General features: G+C 37.5%; 1 protein-coding gene across 2 annotated transcripts in view; it reads right to left on the bottom strand.

Moving 5' to 3' along the window:
• Positions 1 to 22,470, bottom strand: part of Tfec (transcription factor EC) — a 67,120-nt gene that overhangs the window by 23,259 nt on the left and 21,391 nt on the right. Inside the window, exon 2 of one of the 2 annotated variants that reach the window (XM_075953762.1) lies at positions 13,444 to 13,533. In XM_075953762.1, the coding sequence (XP_075809877.1) occupies positions 13,444 to 13,461 (18 nt within the window). In that variant the 5' untranslated portion in view covers positions 13,462 to 13,533. Of the gene's footprint in view, positions 1 to 13,281; positions 13,534 to 22,470 lie in introns of both variants that reach the window. The other variant, XM_075953761.1, reaches the window with a different exon arrangement.

Consider the following 22,470-nt stretch of genomic DNA (forward strand, 5'->3'; position numbering starts at 1 on the left):
ACTCTTTGCCTACTTTGAGGCCCTTTCCCTCCTACTGAGCTGCCTTGTCCGGTCTTGATGCAATGGTATGCACTTTGTCTTATTATAACATGGTTGATGTTCCTGGGAGGCCTGGTCTTCTCTGAGGGGATACAGAAGGGCGTGGAGTGAGGCAGAGGGATGATGGGAGGAGAGAGACTGGGGTGAAGGGATGGAATAGAAACTGTGGTCAGGATGTAATATATTAGAAAAGAATATATATATATATATATATATATATATATATATATATATATACAGAGAGAGAAAAGATGAAATTATGCTGAAATTTAACAATTTAAAAAACAAAAACACACATAAAGTAATTTTTAGCATAAGAAAAAACTAAAGAAAAAGTCTCAGACTTAAATAACAATCCAACAAATGTAGATTAAGGTTGAAATTAGATAAACTATTCAAGAGAGCAGAAGACAAATATAATCAAATAATAAAATAACAGCAGATCATTAAAAAGTAAATTCACAAAGCACAACTCATTTGAGGGAAATAAATTAACAGTACTATCATGTTTCTATAAGACTGATTAAATAGAGAAAGAAGATAAAATAAATATCCAAATAAACAGAGTATACAACTAGACAGTAAGTTTACATGGTGGCACAAATATTATGGATGTAACCAACCATGTTTTGCTTAAATTTAATGTCCACTCCATGAGCAGAGGAACCAATACACGGTCCTGCTAAAAAGCCAATAGGCGGAGACTTGTCAGGTCATAGGCCAATGACTCTTAATGACATATTGCTATTCCATATAGCAGATCATCACTCCACCCTCATCAGAGAAGTTGCATCTTGAAGTATATGGTTTTAACAAAGAGACCCAAAACAGTACATTGTGCAGAGAGTAAGAGACTTTGGAATACTTAGTCCTAAGTAGGAATGGTATTACTAAACCCCTATCTTCAAGGTTCAAGTATCTATGAAGAAGAAGAGGTAGTAAGATTTAAGAGCTGGAGATGGTAAATAACTCCAAGGAAACAGTAAATTAGAGACACAAAATAACTGACACACATGTGAATTCTGAGAGACCATGAGAACATGGCAAGACCTGCACAGATTTAAACTACAGAGTCACTGCACTGAAAATGGAAAGTGGACACAAAGTCCCATCCCTAACCAAGAATCTATTTGTAATCAATACCTGGGAAAGACAAAATCATTTGTTTCCAATAGAGTGTCAATGAATAAATCTATCCTACTCCAAGACAGAATACAGACCCAGGAGATGATGGCCAGAACAAAACAAATTCCAGTTCTGTAAGGTTTTTGTTTTGTTTTTCATTTGTTTTTTGTTTTATTATTGTTGGAGTTTTATGTTTGTTGATTTGTAGAGATATTTAGTGTTTTTTTTTCAGTTTCTGTCTTTTAATTCTCACTTTTTGTTTTTTGTTTTTTTTTTTTTTCATTTTTGAGACAGAGAAACCAGGAAGATGGGTGGAATGGGTGAAAGGATTCTGAGATGAGTTGGGGGAGGGGAAACATTAAGCAGAGCCCAGCTGTGGTTGCGCACGCCTTTAATCCCAGCACTCGGGAGGCAGAGGCAGGCGGATCTCTGTGAGTTCGAGGCCAGCCTGGTCTACAAGAGCTAGTTCCAGGATAGGAACCAAAAGCTACGGAGAAACCCTGTCTCGAAAATAAAAAAAAATAAATAAAAAAAAAGCATTAAGCAGAGTAAGTAGCCTTACTCTCTATGTAAACCTGGCTGGTTTTGAACCTACAGAGATCCACCTGGCTTTGATTCCAAAGTGCTGGGATTAAAGGCATGTGCCAATATGCTTAGTCTTGTATGAAAGAATTCTTAATAAATTAAAAATAATATATAAAAGATAATGAGCTTTTTTCTAATATCTGGACCAAGGTAAGGATGTCCGCTTTCACTTCTATCATTCAACAGATAAACTAGACAGAACAATTAGTCGAGAGAAGCCAAGAATTCACAAATTATCAAGAACTACATAAAAATGGTCTCTGTTTACAGACAGCATGATTTATAATCTTATATTTAGAAAATCCAGAGATTCCATAAAAACAAAATACACCAAAACAAAAACAAAAATGCACCCTTATTTAAACTAACAAGTGAATCTGCTAGCCCAATCGCAAAACATAAAATCAACACATGAAAATCAGTTGTATTTATATACGTAAGTGATGAGCAATCTCAAAAAAAAAAGTTATCACATTTCCATTTAAAATAACCTCAAAGACAGAGACCCACACTGGAGCACCAGACTGAGCTCCCAAGGTCCAAATGAGGAGCAGAAGGAGGGAGAACATGAGCAAGGAAGTCAGGACTGCGAGGGGGTGCACCCACCTACTGAGACGGTGGGGCTGATCTATTGGGAGCTCACCAAGGCCAGCAGGACTGGGACTGAATAAGCATGGGATAAAACCGGACTCTCTGAAGATGGCGAACAATGAGGGCTGATGAGAAGCCAAGGACAATGGCACTAGGTTTCGATCCTAATACATGAACTGGCTTTGTGGGAGCCTAGCCTATTTGGATGCTCATTTTCCTGGACTGGATGGATGGGGGAGGACCTTGACTTCCCACAGGGCAGGGAATCCGGACTGCTCTTCAGACTGGAGAGGGAGGGGGAATGGAGTAGGGAGAGGGGGAGAGGAGAGGGAAGAGGAGTGGGGGGAGGGGAGAGGAGTGGGGAGAGGGGAGAGGAGTGGGAGGAGGAGGAGGGAAATGGGAGGCGGGGAGGAGGCAGAAATTTTTTACAACAATAAATAAATAAATAAATAAAAATAACCTCAAAAAAAGATATATGAATAAGCTTAGCTCTTCAAATGAAAGATGTATAGAATGAAAAACAAAAAATACAGATAACATTAAAGACGTAAAAGATGGAAAATCACCTGTATTTCTAGAAAGAGAGAATATTGACAAGTTGATAAAACTCCACAAAGCAGTCAGATATCCAATGTTATTGCCATCAAATGCCAAGCACATTTTTGAAGAGATTGAAAACCAGTTCTTAAAATTCACATAAAATTTCAAGGAACACTAATAAACTAAAAACAGTCTTGGAAAAAAAACTAAGTAGAGAACGAATACTTCTGGATTTCCAAGCTGTCACAGTGCTATGGTAACACAGAGCGACATTCTGACATCACAACAGTTACACAGGGCTGGAGGGCAGAAAAACAAAGCCAAAAGGAACTCCTGAATATAGTCCAGCAAATTGGACAGGTTTGCCAAGACCACTCCGTGACAAAGGCATTTTTTGATGAATGGCATTGGTTTCAATGGATATCTAAGGGAAAAAGAACAATTCTGGGATCTTATCTTGCACTTCTTTAAAAATTAACTCACAGTGGGTTAAAGGACTGAGCACCAGATATGCAACAGGAAGACTCTTGAGAAAATACCGAGCTCTTGAGAATGGTGGAATCAGCAGAACACCGTTTGCCAAACTAACTTTTAGTGACACCGGAGAGAAATAGCTTGGCCTTTGTCTACAATTGGTGCTGTCTGGATAAGAAAACAGTCTACAGCCAAAATTATTGCAGAAGCATCTACGCGAACCGTAAACTGAAAGAATATCCATCACCTCTTACCAGAAAACCACATACACTGGGACCTACACTCCACTTTAGAATGACCGTTACTCTTCAGGCATCAGTCGCAATCTGAACCCTGATACCACATTTTAAAATAATGATATCCACTCTGGAATTTCATCTCTGTTTTCATTCCTCAAGCTCTCAGGTCCCTAACCTAAACTATGCATCCCCATCTAGTGTTTCTACATCCCTCCTAATAAACTCCCACTGTCTCATACCAACATATTTCAAATACCCTTAAGATCTATTTGGCCTCAAGAATCTGAAGCCTAACGTCCTTGCCATATATAAACTTAAACTCTTGTGTCTAGCATTCAAAATGCTATTACAGCTTTTTGTTACAGATTTGATGTTATTTCCACTACTTCTAAACTTTTAAAGCCTTGTCATTATCATGTATACACATACTGGGGCTTTCAGTAGGAGATTTCAGACTTTGGTGTGGGTAAGGGTTATGATTGCAATGATTCTGTGAATCTGGAGATGAGGAATTTTTAGAGGAAAATAAAACACAACTTAATAACATATGCTATGCCAGAGTTGATTGTTTGTTATGTGTCATGGATAATAAAATAATAACTCAAATAACATCTTCATAGCAATGTTGTAGGGTGCATATGACTAGCATTCTAACCGAGAAGCAACTGCAGCTCAGAATTGAAGTAATGGTCTAAGAATAAGACAACTCTAAAAGCAGCAGAGGTCACAATGAGACCGCTCGGTGTCTGCAAACACAAAGATATAAATTTAATATCTAAAACCCACGTGGGAAAATCAAGAGCTGTGGCATTCGCTTGTTATACCAAAACCAAGGATATAGAAACAGGTGCCTGGAGCTGACAGGTCACCCAGCCTCACCTACTATGTGAGGTCACATCAGTGGGAGACACCACCTCAAAACAGAAGCTGAAATAATAGCTTAGATTCAGACTTGTAAGACACAAAGGCTGTATCCTCTATTATCTACCCCACTGCAGAAGCATTCTTGTCTTTCGTTTCTTTTAGTGTCTTGAATAGTCAGAACAATTTGGACCTACTGACTGTATTTTTCTTCCCTACTGCTCTTTCCTGAACTCCACCCAGCCCATAAATATCAGAATCAAACAGTTCCTCTCAAGGGCTCACTCAGGGGCCAGCTCTACCCAACAGACTCTCTGAAAGTAATCTGCTTATTTTTCTCTTCTCCAAAGTGCTGTAGGACAAATAAACTTAAATAAAAGTTTAAATGTAATTTGTACATATTTATTACTCCAATGCTTTTCATTTATATCCACTTAGCAACAAAAAGGATCCCATAGTCTACACTCAGTATTCTCCTAGAAATTATTTTGGTTATGAAAACCTTGAAGTTTTTGTGGACATGCCCATGAATCGCCTAGATAATCTCATTATAAATACTCAAAAATGAACGAAACTTATGGACAGTTACAAGCTAAATTTGCAAGTAAATATTCAGTGAAATAACAAAAGGCAAAAAGAGGCCCTAAATGGTGTGTGTGTGTATGTGTATGTGCGTGTATGTGTATGCATGTATGTGTTTGTGGTGTGTGTGTGCATGTCTGGTGTATGTGGTGTGTGTGTGCATGTGTGTGTGGTGTGTGTATGCGTGTGTGGTGTGTGTATTCGTGCATGCATGTGTAGTGTGTGGTGTATATGTATGCGTTTGTGTTGTTTGTATATGTGTATGTATGTATGGTGTGTATGCATGCATGTGTGTGTGTGGATTTTGTATGTGTGTGTATGTATATGTGTATATGTGTGTTGTGGTGTGTGTGTGTATTGTGTGGTGTCATAGAACATATTTAGTGTGAGTTTTTAAAAAATACTGACAGATGTATTTGTTTAGGCCCTTGCCTTTTGCTTTCCTATGAAAATATGCACTGTGGATCTGAAATGTTAAAACTGATCAGGAGACTGTTTGATAGAGAAACTGGATATAAAAGAAGATAATAAACTCCTATTCTAAAGAGGCGCACCACAGGGAACGGTAGACTGTAGAACGTATGCACACATGAAAGACTGACTTTCCAAAGATTATTTTCCTTCTTTGTGGGTGTTGATTCATTTAGATTCACTCAGCCAGATTTTTTTTTTTTTGCTTTAGAACATACACCACCAATTGCCTCAAATTTTATTTTATTTGTTACAACATCACTCTGAGGCTTAAATGACAAACACTGGGCTGTGAAATCCTGCTGTGTTATTTTGTTATTATTATTTTTGTTCCATTGTAAGTGAATAAAAGTAATGAGTGGGGTTGGAGCTGGAGTTTCCTTGGCAAGCTAGCTTTAACACAAATAGGAAAATACAAAACTGGATGCTCACAGTTTCACATCACATATACTGTGTGTTCATTATTCTCTTCTCACTAAAATAACAAGTTGTTAATGTGAGTATGAAATAAACAATTAACCGAATCCTCATGTTGTATACAAAAGTCACAATAAAACATTAGCTTTAGCAGGTTTTTGACTAAATAAACTGTATAATTTCTTAGCATAGCCCAGAGCACTCCAACACTGTTTGTAAGTAAACAAGCTCTCTGAAACACAGTTAATTATGGTTAACACATTTCAGTGTGAATGTCTACACCTTATTTTATCCACTGTAACTCTAAATTTCAAATTCAGCATTTAGGCCAGTTTCATCTCCAGATAGTGAAAGAATTTCAAGATGTGCGTACTCACCAGCTTTAACTTGGAAGGGTCTAGAACCTTCACAATAGCAATGGTTTTCTCCTTCTCCTTCATCATCCTTGTCCTGAGCTTGCAAACACTAGCCTGGAGAGGCACACAGGAACTCCTGCACTAAGGTGAACTTTGCTTCTTCCTTGGACTTTAAGACTAATCTGGTCTAGATTGTGACTGACAAAAGCTTGCTCATTGATGTCGTGCAGTCCTTTCAAGCTCCAAGCAAGCGCGAGAGCTTGTTAATATTTACTCAGGCCTTGTCTCTGGAACGGTCTTGAACTATAACAGTTTGCTCAGATTGCCAAATGCCACCAGAATTTGCAGATACCTGGCTGAAGAATACCTGATCACATTAATATAAATGAATTACTACCCACAACAGTATCTCCAAAAGGAGAGAATGAAGGAGGCTAATGGGTAGACATGGCAGACTGATATCTAAACTCAGAAGTTAACTAGTCATCCAGCTTCAATGGAGCAGACAGTCAGGCCTGTCTCAGGTCCTCTCACACGTCTAGGAGCTAGCTCCCCTTTTCACAATGACTAACATGGAGGTATGAGACCGCTGCTGCATGGGTTTTCCAACAGGGATGGAGCCAAGCACGAATCTTCTATTCATTTAAAGGATGAGTTTGACTGTATTCCTGAACGTCTCTCAGCATCTTTCTGCTGTGTACAAATATAAACAATCTCTAGCACATGGATTTTTTTCTGAAAAACGTAGTTTTTCATGAAAATTGCTTTATAGTCATTACCACACTGTATAGCCAAGGAAAAGTGGCTATATTTTACTATAGCCATTTATTATAGACCTGAGTTTATAGCACTTTGGTATTTAGTTGCTAACACCCATGTTGTGTGAGGCACTGTGCTTGTTGTTAGTACTACTATACAGAGTGTTGTTTGAGAAGGGAAAAGGTTGAGAAACACAGAGATTTTAGAAATACTGGATTTGATTGGGACTGACAGTAGAGAGAGGGGAGAATAAAGCAGAGAAGAGTACAACATGACTCTTGGAGTTCTTGATGTTAGTATTATTTTTGCAGATCAGCTAAAATGGATTTGAGAAATAATGTCTTTTCAGCCATTGTAAGTTTGAGACATATGTTGTAACACAATGGATATCAAACAAGCATAGGACATCTTCTACAAAGATACATGAGAAGAGATGGCTGAAGACTGGGCCAAGAAACATAGCATTTTGCCATCTGTTAGAAAAGAAAGAGCTAGCAGAATGGTTGCAAAATCAGATTACCTAATATGTATATCAGAAAGTGCCTCGGGGTATGGTTAACCATGTCAAATGCAACTTGGAAGCCAAGCCAAATGAGAATAAAGACTTTGATACCAGATATATATATATATATATACTTACATAATTTTGAGGGTTTGGAGGGAGGAAATGAAATGGTAAAATTATGTAATTATACTATAATCTCAGAAACACTGTTTCAACTGATTGGTGTTAAGAGCCCTTTTAAAATCATGAAGACAAAAGCTTGATTGAAGAGGAGAAAATGGGGTCATCAGATGCTGCGTCAGATGCTGGAAGGGAGGAAATGGAGGCAGTAAAGTTTTGTTTCAGGTTGTGGAGAGGGATGTTTGTGTGCTGAAATAATATGGTGGCTAGGAAGCAAATGTGTTCAAATAGAGCTACTTGGTTTGGTGTGATTTGAGGGGACTGTGGAAGACTTACACAACACTGGTGTAAACAATCTTGTAGATATACTGCTGATATGCGGGGAAGTACACAGAAAGAAAATTTGTTGGGAATTTAAGAATGAGATAGAAACTTTATTCTATTCTAATAGGGTGACAGAAACAATAAAACAGATGTGGAGGGTCAAGAGAACTGCTAAAGCTTTTGAGTGGATCATAATTGGACTGGACATATTTTCTTTACAGAGTGTTATAATAATGGATAGGTAACCTTGGAAGTACAAGGAGGGATGATATTGTTCAGTCTCCCTTACTGGTAATCTTCTAGGGTATGATTATGGGTTGACTCACAGGAGTAAACAATCATGTGAAATCTGATGATCTATTTCACATAATCAGCATGCACAGTGTGGAAAGTGTTCCTCATTTATTTGCTCAGGTAAAGATGTGGCAAAAATAAATGAGTTTATCCAGTACTGCGATCTAGGCAGGATATGAAAATGAGAAGTTAATGGTGCTTGTAAAAAAAAAAAAAGAAGGTGTTATATCTTGGACTCTAGTGAGATAAAAGAAGATTTTTTTAAATTTTGTAAATGGGAAAAAATAGGTATTGAAAAACAGAAACATTGTCAAATGGTGTGTCTTCTCAATGAGCTTAAACAAGAATAGCGATATAAAGCTGGAGGAAACATACTTCAAAAACTGGCATTGGACCATAAATGTATGAAATAAAATACTAAAATTATGAAGAAATTGGTGAGAGCTCAGATATGAGCTTGTGAGGGACAGTTATAAGAGGAAGAAGAAAATTAACATGGATGGATACTAAAGAAGTGGAGAGGCTAAGAGGAGAGGTTGATGAAGCAAAACTAATGGGGCAGAGCATTGTCTGCTTCTAGTGGTCTGGGTCCTTGAGTTCTACTTTATGCAGATGTTGCATAGGAACCAATTCCTTGTACAGGTGACCACCTCTCCAGAGCATACAGAAATGGGAAGGTCACTGTCATTTAGGGTCTAGTCACTCAATAATCATTGTTAGGGTAAAATGCAAACCCTTGAATACTTTCCTGGAAATTCGACAAAAGTAAATTAAATTACTTAGACAATTTCTTTGTGTAAAAAGAGGTGAACACATGTCTAATATTCAGTCTTATCTGATGCTCTGTGTGTGATGCTCAGTTACCTGTGATGTTTGGAGTTCTGTATACTAGAGGAAGGAGGAAGAGATAGTTCTCTCAACAGAAAGTCTATTTGGATTTAGTAAAGAGGCTTTCATAGACCATTTCTCAGGTTATGAATATCAAGTATATATCTTAACATTGTTTAAGTAAATGATTCAGTGATCAATGGTTGACCTCAGCCTACAAAATGTAGTCACTCACATTCTCCAAATGAAAACTTTAAAATAACAATTGCTCTTAAACCTTCTATATCTCATCGTCTTATGATTTCTACAGGATCTTAACGAGCCAACAGTAACTCTTCAAGATATGCGGAAAGAGTATATACAAGCTTTACAGATAACACTTCTGAGACTAGGAAATGTACATTGAGTAAAGTAATCAAACAAAAGATAAGATAACATCCATTCTTGGAATATGATTCCAGGAATTAATACCGATTTAGACACAGAATTTTTTTCTACATTAAGGTGATGAGACCTATCTCTTTTTTTTCAGCTCAGAATATTGGCTCAGAAATAATTCATATTTTATCATAGTAATTTTTCTGTCTTCAACAAGGGAGTAAAGCCTATGAATCTCAATCTATTAATCATAGTGAAGAGTCAAAACGAAATCAGGACCTCATGAAGGTAGTTGATTATAGGCAAAGCTTCAAATAGGAAATGTCAAAATTAAGTCATTCCTGCATAATGCTACAGCAGATTAGATACAGAATTGAATGCTTGAATATAAGATGATAGATAGATAGATAGATAGATAGATAGATAGATAGATAGATAGATAGATAGATAGATAGATAGATGATAGATAGATAGACAAATAGATGTAGATAGATACATATATACATATAAAAACATACAGAGAGATACACACATAAGCGCACACATATGTACAAACACACACAAAAAGAGAACAGTGGAGCCCTATAATTTTTCTCAACATTATATGATCTTTTAGTACCAAGTATTCAGAAATATTCATTGGTTGTCTTGTCTATTTCAAAAGTACAGAATAAAACACCATTTCACAGTCAAATGAAATTACTTTGTTTTATAAGCTGAAGTGATTATCAGTTTTAGGGTTTTTGACATTTTGGGGGCCTGTTAATATTTACTGTCCTTTGCATGAGTGGAAGAGTGTGTGTTCTTTCCTCTTTAACACAATTCCATACTGTCCATAGCCTCAGTAATTTCTGTCTAACGGCATCTAATGCATTCAGAATACTGTCCGTAAGGGTTAAAGTGGCGCTTCCATTTGAAATCAGGGAGAACGTTAGTGAAGACTGAGAGTTTATTTCGCATCTTTAAGTTTTAAAACACGTAGTTGTGTATTTCAAAGCTCATGCTATCTGAGAGCTGGGTCCATGGCTCTGATAGGCTGCTTTCTTTCCCTGCATCACCTTCCCTATGCTCCCTAGTGACGAGGCCCCCGGGGGGACACTTGCTGCAATCAGCATCTAGATCAGCAGAGCGCTTCTCGTGCTGTGCTTCAAACCAAAGTCCATAGCCTCATCATGTTGACAGAGGACTTCCATATCATCTGTCTTCTTTCAAAATGTTTTGTAGATGTCCAAAGGTCAGTGGTGAATGCTTAGCTGACTAATGCACAGGAATTTAGATGATACGAAAACATACCATTTTCTTCATCTCTGTAACTAGAGATACAGTACCAAGGGTACACACAAACCCCTTAAACAGCAACAGTACCATATACCTGCATAGTGAGGGAGATGTGCTAGGCACTGTCTGTAGTGTTTGACATATTCCAATCATTTAAGCTTCACAGCAGCCCAGGAGAGGAAATTATCCTCATCATACAAAAGGAAATCCAAAGGAAAAGAAATTGCCACTTTGTTCCAGATTACCTAAGTGGCAGTAAAGGGTGAAGGAAATCTCTAAGCAAGGAGCAATGGTTAGTGTAGAAGGCGCCTTCATTCTTGTAAGTACAAACGCTAATTGCATGCTGGGAAAACATACACTGTGAAGTGCTTCTCTTAATATTACCTGTCTCTGTGCCAGAGACCTTCAGTCTCTCTCTTATCTCTAATTCCAATCATCACCTCTAAACCTGAGGATACCCTCCCAGACCTATGAGGTGATACTATAGTTATCACTGGTTGAAAGAGAGGTTCCCTTTTGTTAGTGAAGGAGATATCTTAGAAGAAGGGAATAAGGCAAATATCAATAACCACCATCTCCTGAGCGCAAACCATATCATTGTGTTTTGAAGTTTTAAAATATCAAACAAAAATCAAACTAACCCTTTTTCTAGGCTTTTAGTCACACATCTGTAATTTTATCTCTGGAAAGTTTGAGATAGGAGGATCTTAGGTCCAAGGCCAGTGTAAGGGATATAGTGAGGCTCTATATCGAACAGCAACAATAACCATAAAGGCAAAGGTAAGACATGAGCCAAAGAATAGAAAAAAAGATCCCATGGCAAACCCAGAAGACTGATGCATGCTGCCTTCATGACACAAAAGACTACTTTCTAGATTTTACCAAAATTGACGGGCATAATCATTACCTATGGGACTTGATTTTTCTTTAAGAATCAATAATTATTACAAAAAAAATTTGGATGAGGTGGTTGAGGAATGAATTGTATTGGGTTTAATTCTAATATTTACTGTGCAGATTGCTCTCATCCGACTTGTAGTTTGTGTTCTTCATACATACAACAAGGAAACTGGTGCTGTATTCCACTTAAAAGTTCCAAATGCATATACACATACATACATATATGCATAATACATACACACACATGTGCACACACACCCCACATATAGTCCCACTACTAAAACATTTAAATACACATACAGGGATCCACATCCAGCTTTGTATTTCAGAGAGTCCTACAGAGTGATAATCTTTTTTTCTTTCTTCATTCAATAATCTATCGGGTCTTCATTCCTTCCTACTTTTCAAGTTAACATAAAGCTCTTTAAAAATCTTCCTTTCCTGTTTGGATTCAAATGAAACCCTGAGTGTTCTGCCTTTGCTCTTCCAGGCTGTGAAGTTAATATTGGAAAAATATCAACATGAGCAGACCATACAGATTAGAAGAAGATGCCCCAGATGGGAGAGAACAGAGCTCCACCAACAGCTCAAGGCAAATAAGCAAAAGGAAAAGAAAGTCCGTCTGTAATCAGCATAACTTATCTACAAGAAGTTGCTAAAGATTTTTCCAAATTTTAGTTATTGCCTACTCTGCATCCTCCTTTTTTTAGTATTTTTGAAGATTCATTTAAAAGCAGAACATGTTTCATGACACTAGCTATTCTTATTTATTCTGAAGAAGTCTCAGCATCACTCCATGCCAGCTACATAGTAAGTGATAAGAAAGAATGTATTTAAATTTAAAAAAGTACTAAAAATCAAATGTAAAAATATATTTATAATTCCATAAAACATTTCGTGTAATAAGATAATTTATTTTATTTTAGTGAACATTTTAAGAGCACAAAATTAGTGTTTTTTTATATAACTTCTATAGGTTTCAAATCTATGTATAGTGATACTTTGCTTATGATCTAACAAATAAAGTTTACCTGATGCTCGGAGTGCAAAACTAGCCACACTCGTCAGCCATACAGGCCAGGCAGTGGTGTCACACACCTTTAATTCTGGCAACCGCACTAGTTAGCCATAGAATATTCCTCTCTAGTGCTGGGATAGAAGGCATGGAATATAAGGCAGGATGAGACAGAAATTCACTCTCTTTTCTGTCTGAAAATTTTGTAGAGGCAAGAGCTCTTTAGTGGTTTTCTGCTTTACTTCTCTGATCTTTCAGCTTGAGCCCTAATTATCTCTCTCTGAGTTTTTTTGGTTGTGCTATATCTTTCGATATTTAAGATATTGATAAATTCAACTAAAGTTACTCAGAAAATCTAAACCTTTATGATTAGAAATAACATTCTAAATACAAAGGTTTATTAGTGGCTCATTGATAACTAATCGAGTATTAAAATGAAGTACCTAATTTAGTATTAAAATGAACACATATAATTTATTATGCACAATTAATTTGCATATGATTAATAATTGCAGACCAATTAGTAAAGACACATTTCTTTTCATACACCTTCAATTCCTAGCACTTAAGATAGACTTCATAATCAGCCATTGAACATACATGCCATCCTGCACTACCATCTTCTCTCCCAAGAGTCAGCAGTTTTGTGAATGGGTTTCCTGTATAAGCAGCATCACTGTCCGGGCTCATAGGTCCATGCTCTCCCTGAGGCATACAGCTTGGTGCTGGAGGTGGCGTGCTCTTGAGAGTCTGGTTGAATACCTGATGGTCAAGGGTCATGAAAGGAGTTACTTGCTGTCTCTGGACCTTGGGCAGCTGAGACCTTGTAGAGCTTTCCCAGTGTGCCTGGACCTGCCGATTTAAAAATAAATAAATGAAATGTGGAATACAATGTAGTAAGCTGGCTTTTCCTCTAAAGGAATCAGGTTACTAAGATTACTGCAATCAAGAAATGACAGCCTACAGAATGGGGAAAGATATTCACTAACCCCACATCAAACAGAGGTCTGATCTCCAAAATATACAAAGAACTGAAGAAATTGGACACAAAAAGAACAAATAATCCAAAAACAAACCAACCAACCAAACAAACAACAACAACAACAACAACAAAAAACGGAGTACAGACCTAAACAGAGAACTCTCAACAGAGGAATCTAAAATGGCTGAAAACACTTAAGGAAATGCTCAACACCCTTAAATGCAGATCAAAACAACTCTGAGATTCCATTTTATACCTATAAGAATGGCCTAGATCAAAAACACTGATGTCAACTTATGCTGGAGAGGCTGTGGGGAAAAGGGAACCCTTCTGCATTGCTGGTGGGAATGCAAGCTGATACAGCCCCTTTTGATGTCAGTGTGGCAATTTCTCAGAAAATTAGGAAACAACCTTTCTCAAGACCCAGCAATACCACTTTTGGGTATATATGTAAAGGATGCTGAATCCTGCCACAAGGTCATGTGCTCAACTATGTTTATTGCGGCATTGTTTGTCATAGTCAGAACCTGGAAACAACCTAAATGCCCCTTGACTAAAGAATGGATAAGGAAAATGTGCTACATTTACACAATGGAGTACCACACAGCAAAAACAAAAATAACGACAGCTTGAATTTTGCAGGCAAATTGATGGAGCTAGTAAACATTATTTTGAGAGAGGTAACCCAGACCTAGAAAGACAATTATCACATGTACTGACTCATAGGCAGTTTTAAAACATAAAACAAAGAAAATCAGCCTACAAACCACAATCCCAGAGAACTTAGACAACAATGAAGACCCTAAGAGAGACATACATAGATCTAATCTACATGGGAAGTAGAAAAAGATAAGATCTCCTGAGTAATTTGGGGGCATGGGGACCTTGGGGGAGGTATGAAGGGGGGAGAGGCAAGGAAGGAAGACAGAGAAAAATGTAGAGCTCAATAAAAATCAATAAAAAAGAATAAAGTATATTTAATAATAGTAAAACCTTGCTCCCCAATAAAGATTCTTTCAGAGTGTATCGATGCTTCTGTCCTAAGGTGACAGGATTTTAATGATTTGATGATTTTAAGAAATGAGTTAAAAACTGATTAAAAAATGTAGTGAGGCTTTGAAAGTTAATATCTATAATAATTAGGAATAAATATAAAAGCATCAATACCCTATGAGTATCTAGAGAAAGAAGTCTTAAAATGTTACAAGGAAATGAAGCATATTCAGCAATATTAGTTGGTCTTTATGCAAAATATACCAAATTATATATTTGGTTCTTATGTTCAACAAAAGGTTCAATAAAGACAATTATTATAAAAGTATTCATAAGGAATCAAACACTAAAAATAGAAATACTGTTATAGTATGATATTGTAATAGTGGCAAAATTCTGGGTGGTTTATTTTTTGCATGTTTTTGTGTATTTTCCAGTTTTTCCATACAGAATAGAATTTTGTTTTAGATTTTTTCATTTTTTTCTATGTTCTAAAAAATAATGTCAACAAATTAATATGTACTATCATGAATCAACAGGTAAAAGCACTGTGAAAAATTCTAACTATTCTGGTGTGCCCACAGAACAACTGTCTTTTGAAATCCTTTTATAAAATGTACCATTAGAATTCTGGGCACCCACGCTCACCAGATGGCCCTGGTTACAAACACTGGGTCCCAAAACAAAACAAAAGCACATAAAAAATGGAAAGGGGCTGTGTAGGGAAGAGAGGGGCTGATAGGAGCAGACAGGAAGGTGGGCGGGGAAAGCATCGTATACATGTGTGAAAATGGAAAGAACAAACTTAACAAAGCGTTCTGGGCATACTCAGTTTGGTTTCATAGTCAATATTATACAATCATTTGCAAAATGACAACTTTAAGCACCTCAGACTTCCCTTTAAAATCTGCAAATGGAGTATTTATAAAAACCTATAAAATGGAGCATTGCCCGCCAGTTGCCTTTGTATTTACTATGTTGTGGTATGGCTTTTAATGCATTTTCCTCAAGTGGCCTATATATAATCCTATTTAATTTTCCCTCGTGCTAAACAATAGCAAAGATTGCTGTACAGTGCTTATTTTTCTTTTTATTTCATTGCACAAACTACTCCTTAAATCCCTCACCATGTATTAGTTCAAATAAATAGCCTGTAGAAAGTATTTTGCATTTTTATTAGCTGGTTTAGGGTACAATATTGTAGTAGTTACTTTAGTCTAATTCTGTTATGTTGACATTTTTAGCATTATTTTAATTGTACGACCATAAAATAATTTTTCAGTCATATAAAAAAAGATTAAGACTGGCAATAAAGATTACACATATTACTAATTATATTGCTATGAACTTTAAAGCTGTAAAATAACATTTCACTAAAATGCCAATAGTAATTTCTTAAGTGTAGATGTTTAGATGATCCTAACGAAATTAATCCCTGTTAGTCTGTATACAGTTACAAAATAGAAATCATAAAGAATGCTTTTAGTTTCACAGATATGAACAATTTTTCATGCTATGTAACCACATCAATTGTGTGCAATTGTGGAGCATTGTACAGACAAACGGACCATATCTCATCTTTTAAGTAAAGCACCTGGGATTTGAATTTAGTTCGTTAACTAATTCATTTTTCACCTTTCAGCCATTGATGCTACATATATTTACTGAACTTCATGCTTCCGTCGGATATCGAGAATAAATGTTTTCTATGTGATCTCAGAGTTCTTGGAGTTCATAAACCTCTTGGGTGGAACTAATTTAGCTAAAGTGACCATAGCAACCACAACAGCAACCAAAGCAACAGGTACTGGACACTGAGCTCGACAATTAGACAATTTGGACATCCTGTCGCTGCTCCTGTTGCTTTTAATCTTTATTTAAAACCCAGGAGATAGGTACCTTTAGTGTCTCCACAGAATTCAGCAACATTAAAGAGCATGCCTTTTTCCCTCACCTGGTAGGGGAAAGAATTAAAATACACAGCCTATCCCCTAAGCACAGTGACACTGGCTTTTGAGTGAACTATTCCAATTAGCAGAGTACAACAGAAAGTTCCAGTAGTGTAGTCAATGAGTTTTAAATAACATGCATAAGTAGTGCTTTTTATGAGTATCTTGGAAGAGAATGGGGTTATAAGCAAGGTGGTGCAAGGAGAGACAGTCCTATGCAGAAGGAGAATGAAAGGGACTGTCCTATGGAAATAAGATGTAGTAAGAAGTGTGAACAATGTTACAAATCTGTGTCCCTTAGAAGCCACCCAGATGCCATTCTAAAACAGAACAGTCTTTTTCAACGACTCTGTAATGATAGAAGATTCACAATGGGACAGGCCCTATCTGAACGAAGGGTTGGCCACAGGAAATGACAAGGTTTAGCAGTCAACGGTAGAGATTGTGTTGGGTGCTATCTACACAACATCAGTTAACTAAGCAGGAAAGACTTTGTTTCCTGTGGGCAGGAAGAGTCAATAAACTGATAACACACACTCAACCCCAATCGCTGACTTTTCCAGTCACAGACTGATATCAGAACAATGGAACAGCTCAGGGTGAAACCCCCATCAAGCAACATTCATAATACTTAGGTTTCCTGGGTTCTAAAAATGCAAAGCATCTTCTCAATTTAATCTACTGAATACCCTAATCTTTTCTGATATTCAGCGAGTTTAATTATAGGTTGCTGTTCATTTATCTACCAGCTCCATGCTTGCTTTTGTGAATCAAATATGTGGGCAGTGAGCAACATAGTAAAGGGAGAGGGAAATTGCCATTTGTGTCTGAGTTCAAATGACTTTGTCTAGTCTTACTATGGCCAGGAAGGAAGGAAAGGAGCTTCCTCCAGGCAAAGACCAAGTGCTTTGTGCTGGATGCTTAGCTACCATGACCCCAGGTCACAACCCAGAGAAGACACATAGCAGATACCTAAAAGAATATGTATGCTGTGATTGAATGAATGACTAGGTCATGAGATTACAGTGTGCATGAGTGCTGTGGAGAAAGGGAGGAGCTTTGGGAATCTATAGACCTGATGCTGTTGCTCAGGCATAGGCGAGTTGCCAGCCTTTACATGAAAGCTACAGTGGCCATGGCTTTCAATAGGTCTCACTGGACTGTCATTGAACCGTTGTGAAAGAAGGAAATTTTGCTGTTGAAAATAATGAAAGGATCATATTTCCAAAATTCTGAGTCATGTCTTAACAGTATTTTCCCAATATACTGCTGTTGCAAACTGAAGTACACACAGCAAGTATCTATTCCCACATGCCTGGCAATTATACCACCCAAGGCCTACTGGTTACAATTTGGGGGTTTTGCTTTTTTGACTTTACATGTCACGTCATGTCCAGCTATCGATAGCTTCTTAAAAGTTATACTAAAAGCCAAGAAAGAAAGGCAATTTGAATATAACATCTCAAAGAAAACGTCAGAAATGCAGAGTGGAGGGGTTAGAGTTGCCTGCTAGGGATCTAAAGAGCTGATGATTATGATGATTAAAGCATTCGAGAGCCACAAGTGAAAGAAAGTGAATTTTTTAAAAATGTCTGTGACTTTTAATTTACCCAGTCCATGATATTCTGCTCAAAATACTAGTGAAGAGCTACTGATTGTGAATGTCTTGCATACCCTTGTGAATACAGGGTTTATGAATTAGGGAAGGACAGCCGTGGTGGGACACAAGCAGCAGTCAAGAGGGAGAAGAGTTGTTTGTTACCATAAGGAAAAACACATCACCAACTGCTACTGTATAATGTTATTTGGAAATACACACGGACTGTTTGTAAGTGCGCTTTTGAGAAATACGAGTAAGCATTAGAACATATTACCCATGTGCAAACACAGAGGATAACACCATTAAAACGTGCTCAAGGGGCTGCAGAGGTAAAAGCACTTGTTGCTCTCCCAAAAGACCGAGGGCCCATTCATAGCACTCACAATTTGACTTACAAATGTCTGTAGAGGCAGTTCATGGCGATCTGATGCCCCCTTCTGGCTGGCACAGGCATTATACACACATGGTGCACATATAAACACACATACACAAAACTAGAAATAAATAACTTAAAGTGTTCAAGCAAAGCCCCAAACAACTAAAAGAGTACAGGAATAAAAAGAAAAAAAACAGCCACCATATAAAAAAAAGTAGCAAACATAGTAAGAATTCAAGGATACCATTCACTACTTAGAAATCAATTCTATAAATAAACACATAAATACATAATCAAGAGCAAGTTCTCCATTCGGACAAATCTGGTGCATCCATTTCCAGGATTTGTCTGGCCCTCTGTTCAAGACATCCCAAATCCAGTACCTCAGTCTCTTCTGTCTATGCCTGCCTAACACTCTTCTTATAATACTCACAGACGTTTTATAGGCTTCGACCAGGAACTGCCTTCCCAGCGCTCAATGTCGAGACTTTCTCACACCACATGCAACCTCTGCAGCTAGACACTGCAGCTCCTTCTCCAGGGTCTAGATGGATGCAGATAGTGCATACCCTTCATCAAGGAAGCTTCTCTTCACAACAGATGGGGGACCATTACAGAAAACCACAACCAGTCCAAATGCAGAGTTGTAGAGCCCAGTCCAAACGGATCCATCTATGACACAACTCCTGCATCTCATGCTCAGGGATTATCATGGAAGAGCGGCTAGAAAGACTGAAAGACCCAGAGGACATGGGATTTGGTGTGAGATTATTTCCTAAGAATATCAGAGAAGCTACACCCATGAAGTCTTACCCATATGACCGACAAAAAAATGCCTGAGCAGGGACAACACTTGTAGACATGTAACTGTGGAAAGGAATAGCTTAGGAGGCCTCAACCCTAAATAAAAAACTACAGGCAACTAAGAAATGCTGAGTGCCGGGAAAATAGCTTTACCCGGGAAGAACAAGCCCATTGGTCATCCAAAGCTAAGCAATCAGCACTAAGAACAGATATAAAAGTAAAATTGTACAGACTAAAAAGGATATATTTATAAATTTAAGAAAACATACACACTCAGACAAAAAAAAAGAGGGAGACAGATAGACGAGGCAGACAGAGGGAGAGAAAGAGAGACAGAGACAGAGAGAGAACAACAAAGAAATAGAGACCATGAATTTGAAAGAGAGTAAGAGAGTAAGGGGGTCATGATGAGGAATTTAAGACAAGAAAGGGAATGAGAAAATGATGTGATTATATTATGACATCAAAATAAATAGATGATCTTTCATTAATAAAAATAACAAGAAAAACAATTCATTTGAAATATAAAGGCACCCATAAATTATAAGTAAATGAATAAAAACTATATTATGTGAATACTCATCTCCCTTAATACCAAAATAACTATAATAATTTCAGATAGAGCATAGCTCAGATAAGAAAGTTATCAGGAATATTGAGATGCAGCATCTGGAGAATGGCTCAGCGGGTAAGAGTTCTAGCTTGCCAAACATAAGTTCCTGAGATCAAATTCCCAATTCCACATAAGAACTAGAGCTTTGGTAGGTAACCCTGTAACTCTAGTGATGTGGCAAGTGGAGATGGGAAGATGGCTGTGGTTTGGTTTGGCTGCTAAACTAGCTTCAAGTTCAGTAAAAGACCCTGTCTCATGAAACACAGGATAGAGAGACAGAAAAGGACTCCTGTGACCTCTGTGTACTCACATGTTCATAACCACAACACACACATGCAAACAAAAACGAAAGAGAAGGAAGGAAGAAAGGGAGGGAGGAAGGGATGGAGGGAGGGAGATAATTTACAATGACAAGTGATTAGTTCTCTAAGATGATAATAAAATACTTAATGTGTAAGCAACAATGGAATGCCAAAATCCTGTGGCAGAAGAAGATCGAAATGTCAGAGTAAGGGAATGAATCCACTATTATAGCTGTGGAATTCAACATGCTGTAATGCATAGATACAGGACACAGAAAATCAATGAGTGTACAGATGAACTCTGTACCGTCAACAAACAAATTAATGTAATTGACATCTGTAGATTACTTCATCCAACTAGAATGTAATACCCATTTCTCTGAAACTCACACAAAATACTGAATATACCGCATCTGGGGCCACAAAACATTTTAACAACTGAAAGAAACCATTCAGTATCTACTCTGAGACAGGAGAATTCTACCAGAAATATCATAACAGAGCTAATTAAAAATCCCAAAGTATGGATCTGGAGATATGGCTCAGCAGTTACGAGCACTAGCAATTCTTCCAGAACACCTGGGTTCAATTCCCAGCACCCACATGGCAGCTTAAAACTTCCTCTAACTCTACCTCCATGGGATCTGACTGCCTCACACAGACATACATGCAGATGAAATACCAATACACAAAAGTAAAAATAAATTAATAATTTTTTAAAATCCCAAAATACTTAGAGAAACACAGTTATAAATTACATATGAGCCAAAGATGTCTCAAAAGGACTTTTGAAACATTTTTTTTATTAAATGAAAATGAAAACAAAACTTTTAGGTTTTATGGACATCAGTGAAAATAGAAATATGTAACTATAGAGAGAGATATGGATATACACACACAGTTCTAAAATAAAAGGTTCTCATCGGCTGGAGAGATGATTCAGACATTAAAGGCCAAGCTTAAACTGAAAATGAAAAAAATGAAATGTGTTCTTTGATCAGTGGTTCCTAACTACAACTCTTCTGATGCAAGTGTACCTACTACACCTCATCAAAGAAGCTTCTCTGGACTGCATATCCATCACCAAAAGCCACAACTGGACACAATGCCAGAGAGCAGTGAGAAGCCCAGGCCTAATGATCACATCTATACCATAGCTACTGCATCTATGCCTCAGGGAAATCACAGAAGAAGGGGCCGAAAGACTGCAAAAGCCGAAACACCAGGAAGCCTGGTTTGAAGCAGCCACTCCCAGAAATGGCTGTATAAACAAGACCAGAATAAAGCAATCTTTATATATGCTAACAGAGAAAGAGTGAAATTTTCTGAGATCCCATTTTCAGACAAGGAACTATAGGCAACTGTAGTGTTTTGAACAGACTGGCCACCATAAGCTCATATATTTGAATTCTTATTCACCAGGTAGTGACACTATTTGAAAAAAAATTACAGAGATTGGAAGGTGTGGCCTTGGACTGGTGTGCTCCTCTTGAAGGAAGTGTGTCACTAGAGGTGGGCAAGAGGTTTCCAAAGTCCATGTTAGGCTCAGTTCTCATTCTCTCTCTCTCTCTCTCTCTCTCTCTCTCTCTCTCTCTCTCTCTCTCTCTCTCTCTCTCTCTCTCTCTCTCTCTTGCTGTGCACTGCTATGCCCCAACTATGATGACCATGTCTTAAACCTCTGAAACTGTATTAAAGGCTTCAATTATTTTTTTTTCATAAGAGTTGCCTTGGTCATGGTGTCTCTTCATAACAATAGAACAGTGACTAAGACAGCAACTAATGGTTATATTTACAAATTTGTGTGTGTTTGTGTAAGTGTGTGTATCAGTAATAATAATAAAAAAAGGCTATCGATGTCAGAGTGAAGGTAATCTGGAGAGACTGTAAAGGGAATGAGAAGGGTTGGAATGAAGTTACCATGGAGGGGCTAGAGAGAGAAAAGGGAAGGGGGAAAGTGAGGTAATTATATTTCAATTAAAATGTATTATAAAATAAAAACCATCAAAATTCAAGTATATGCCCAATGAGACACACTGAAGAGTACGTTGAATTAATAATTTGGAAGCTGCTATTTCTGTGTGAAGAGACGTGTATCTCCAGGTGGGGATAGAGAGAGAGCCCTGCTTAAAGTGCATTTTCCAGTAGCTCCTCCAATAGCAATTCTGTCTTG

The sequence above is a fragment of the Microtus pennsylvanicus genome, chromosome 19, assembly GCF_037038515.1.
Source record: "Microtus pennsylvanicus isolate mMicPen1 chromosome 19, mMicPen1.hap1, whole genome shotgun sequence".
Taxonomy (NCBI): Eukaryota; Metazoa; Chordata; class Mammalia; order Rodentia; family Cricetidae; genus Microtus; species Microtus pennsylvanicus.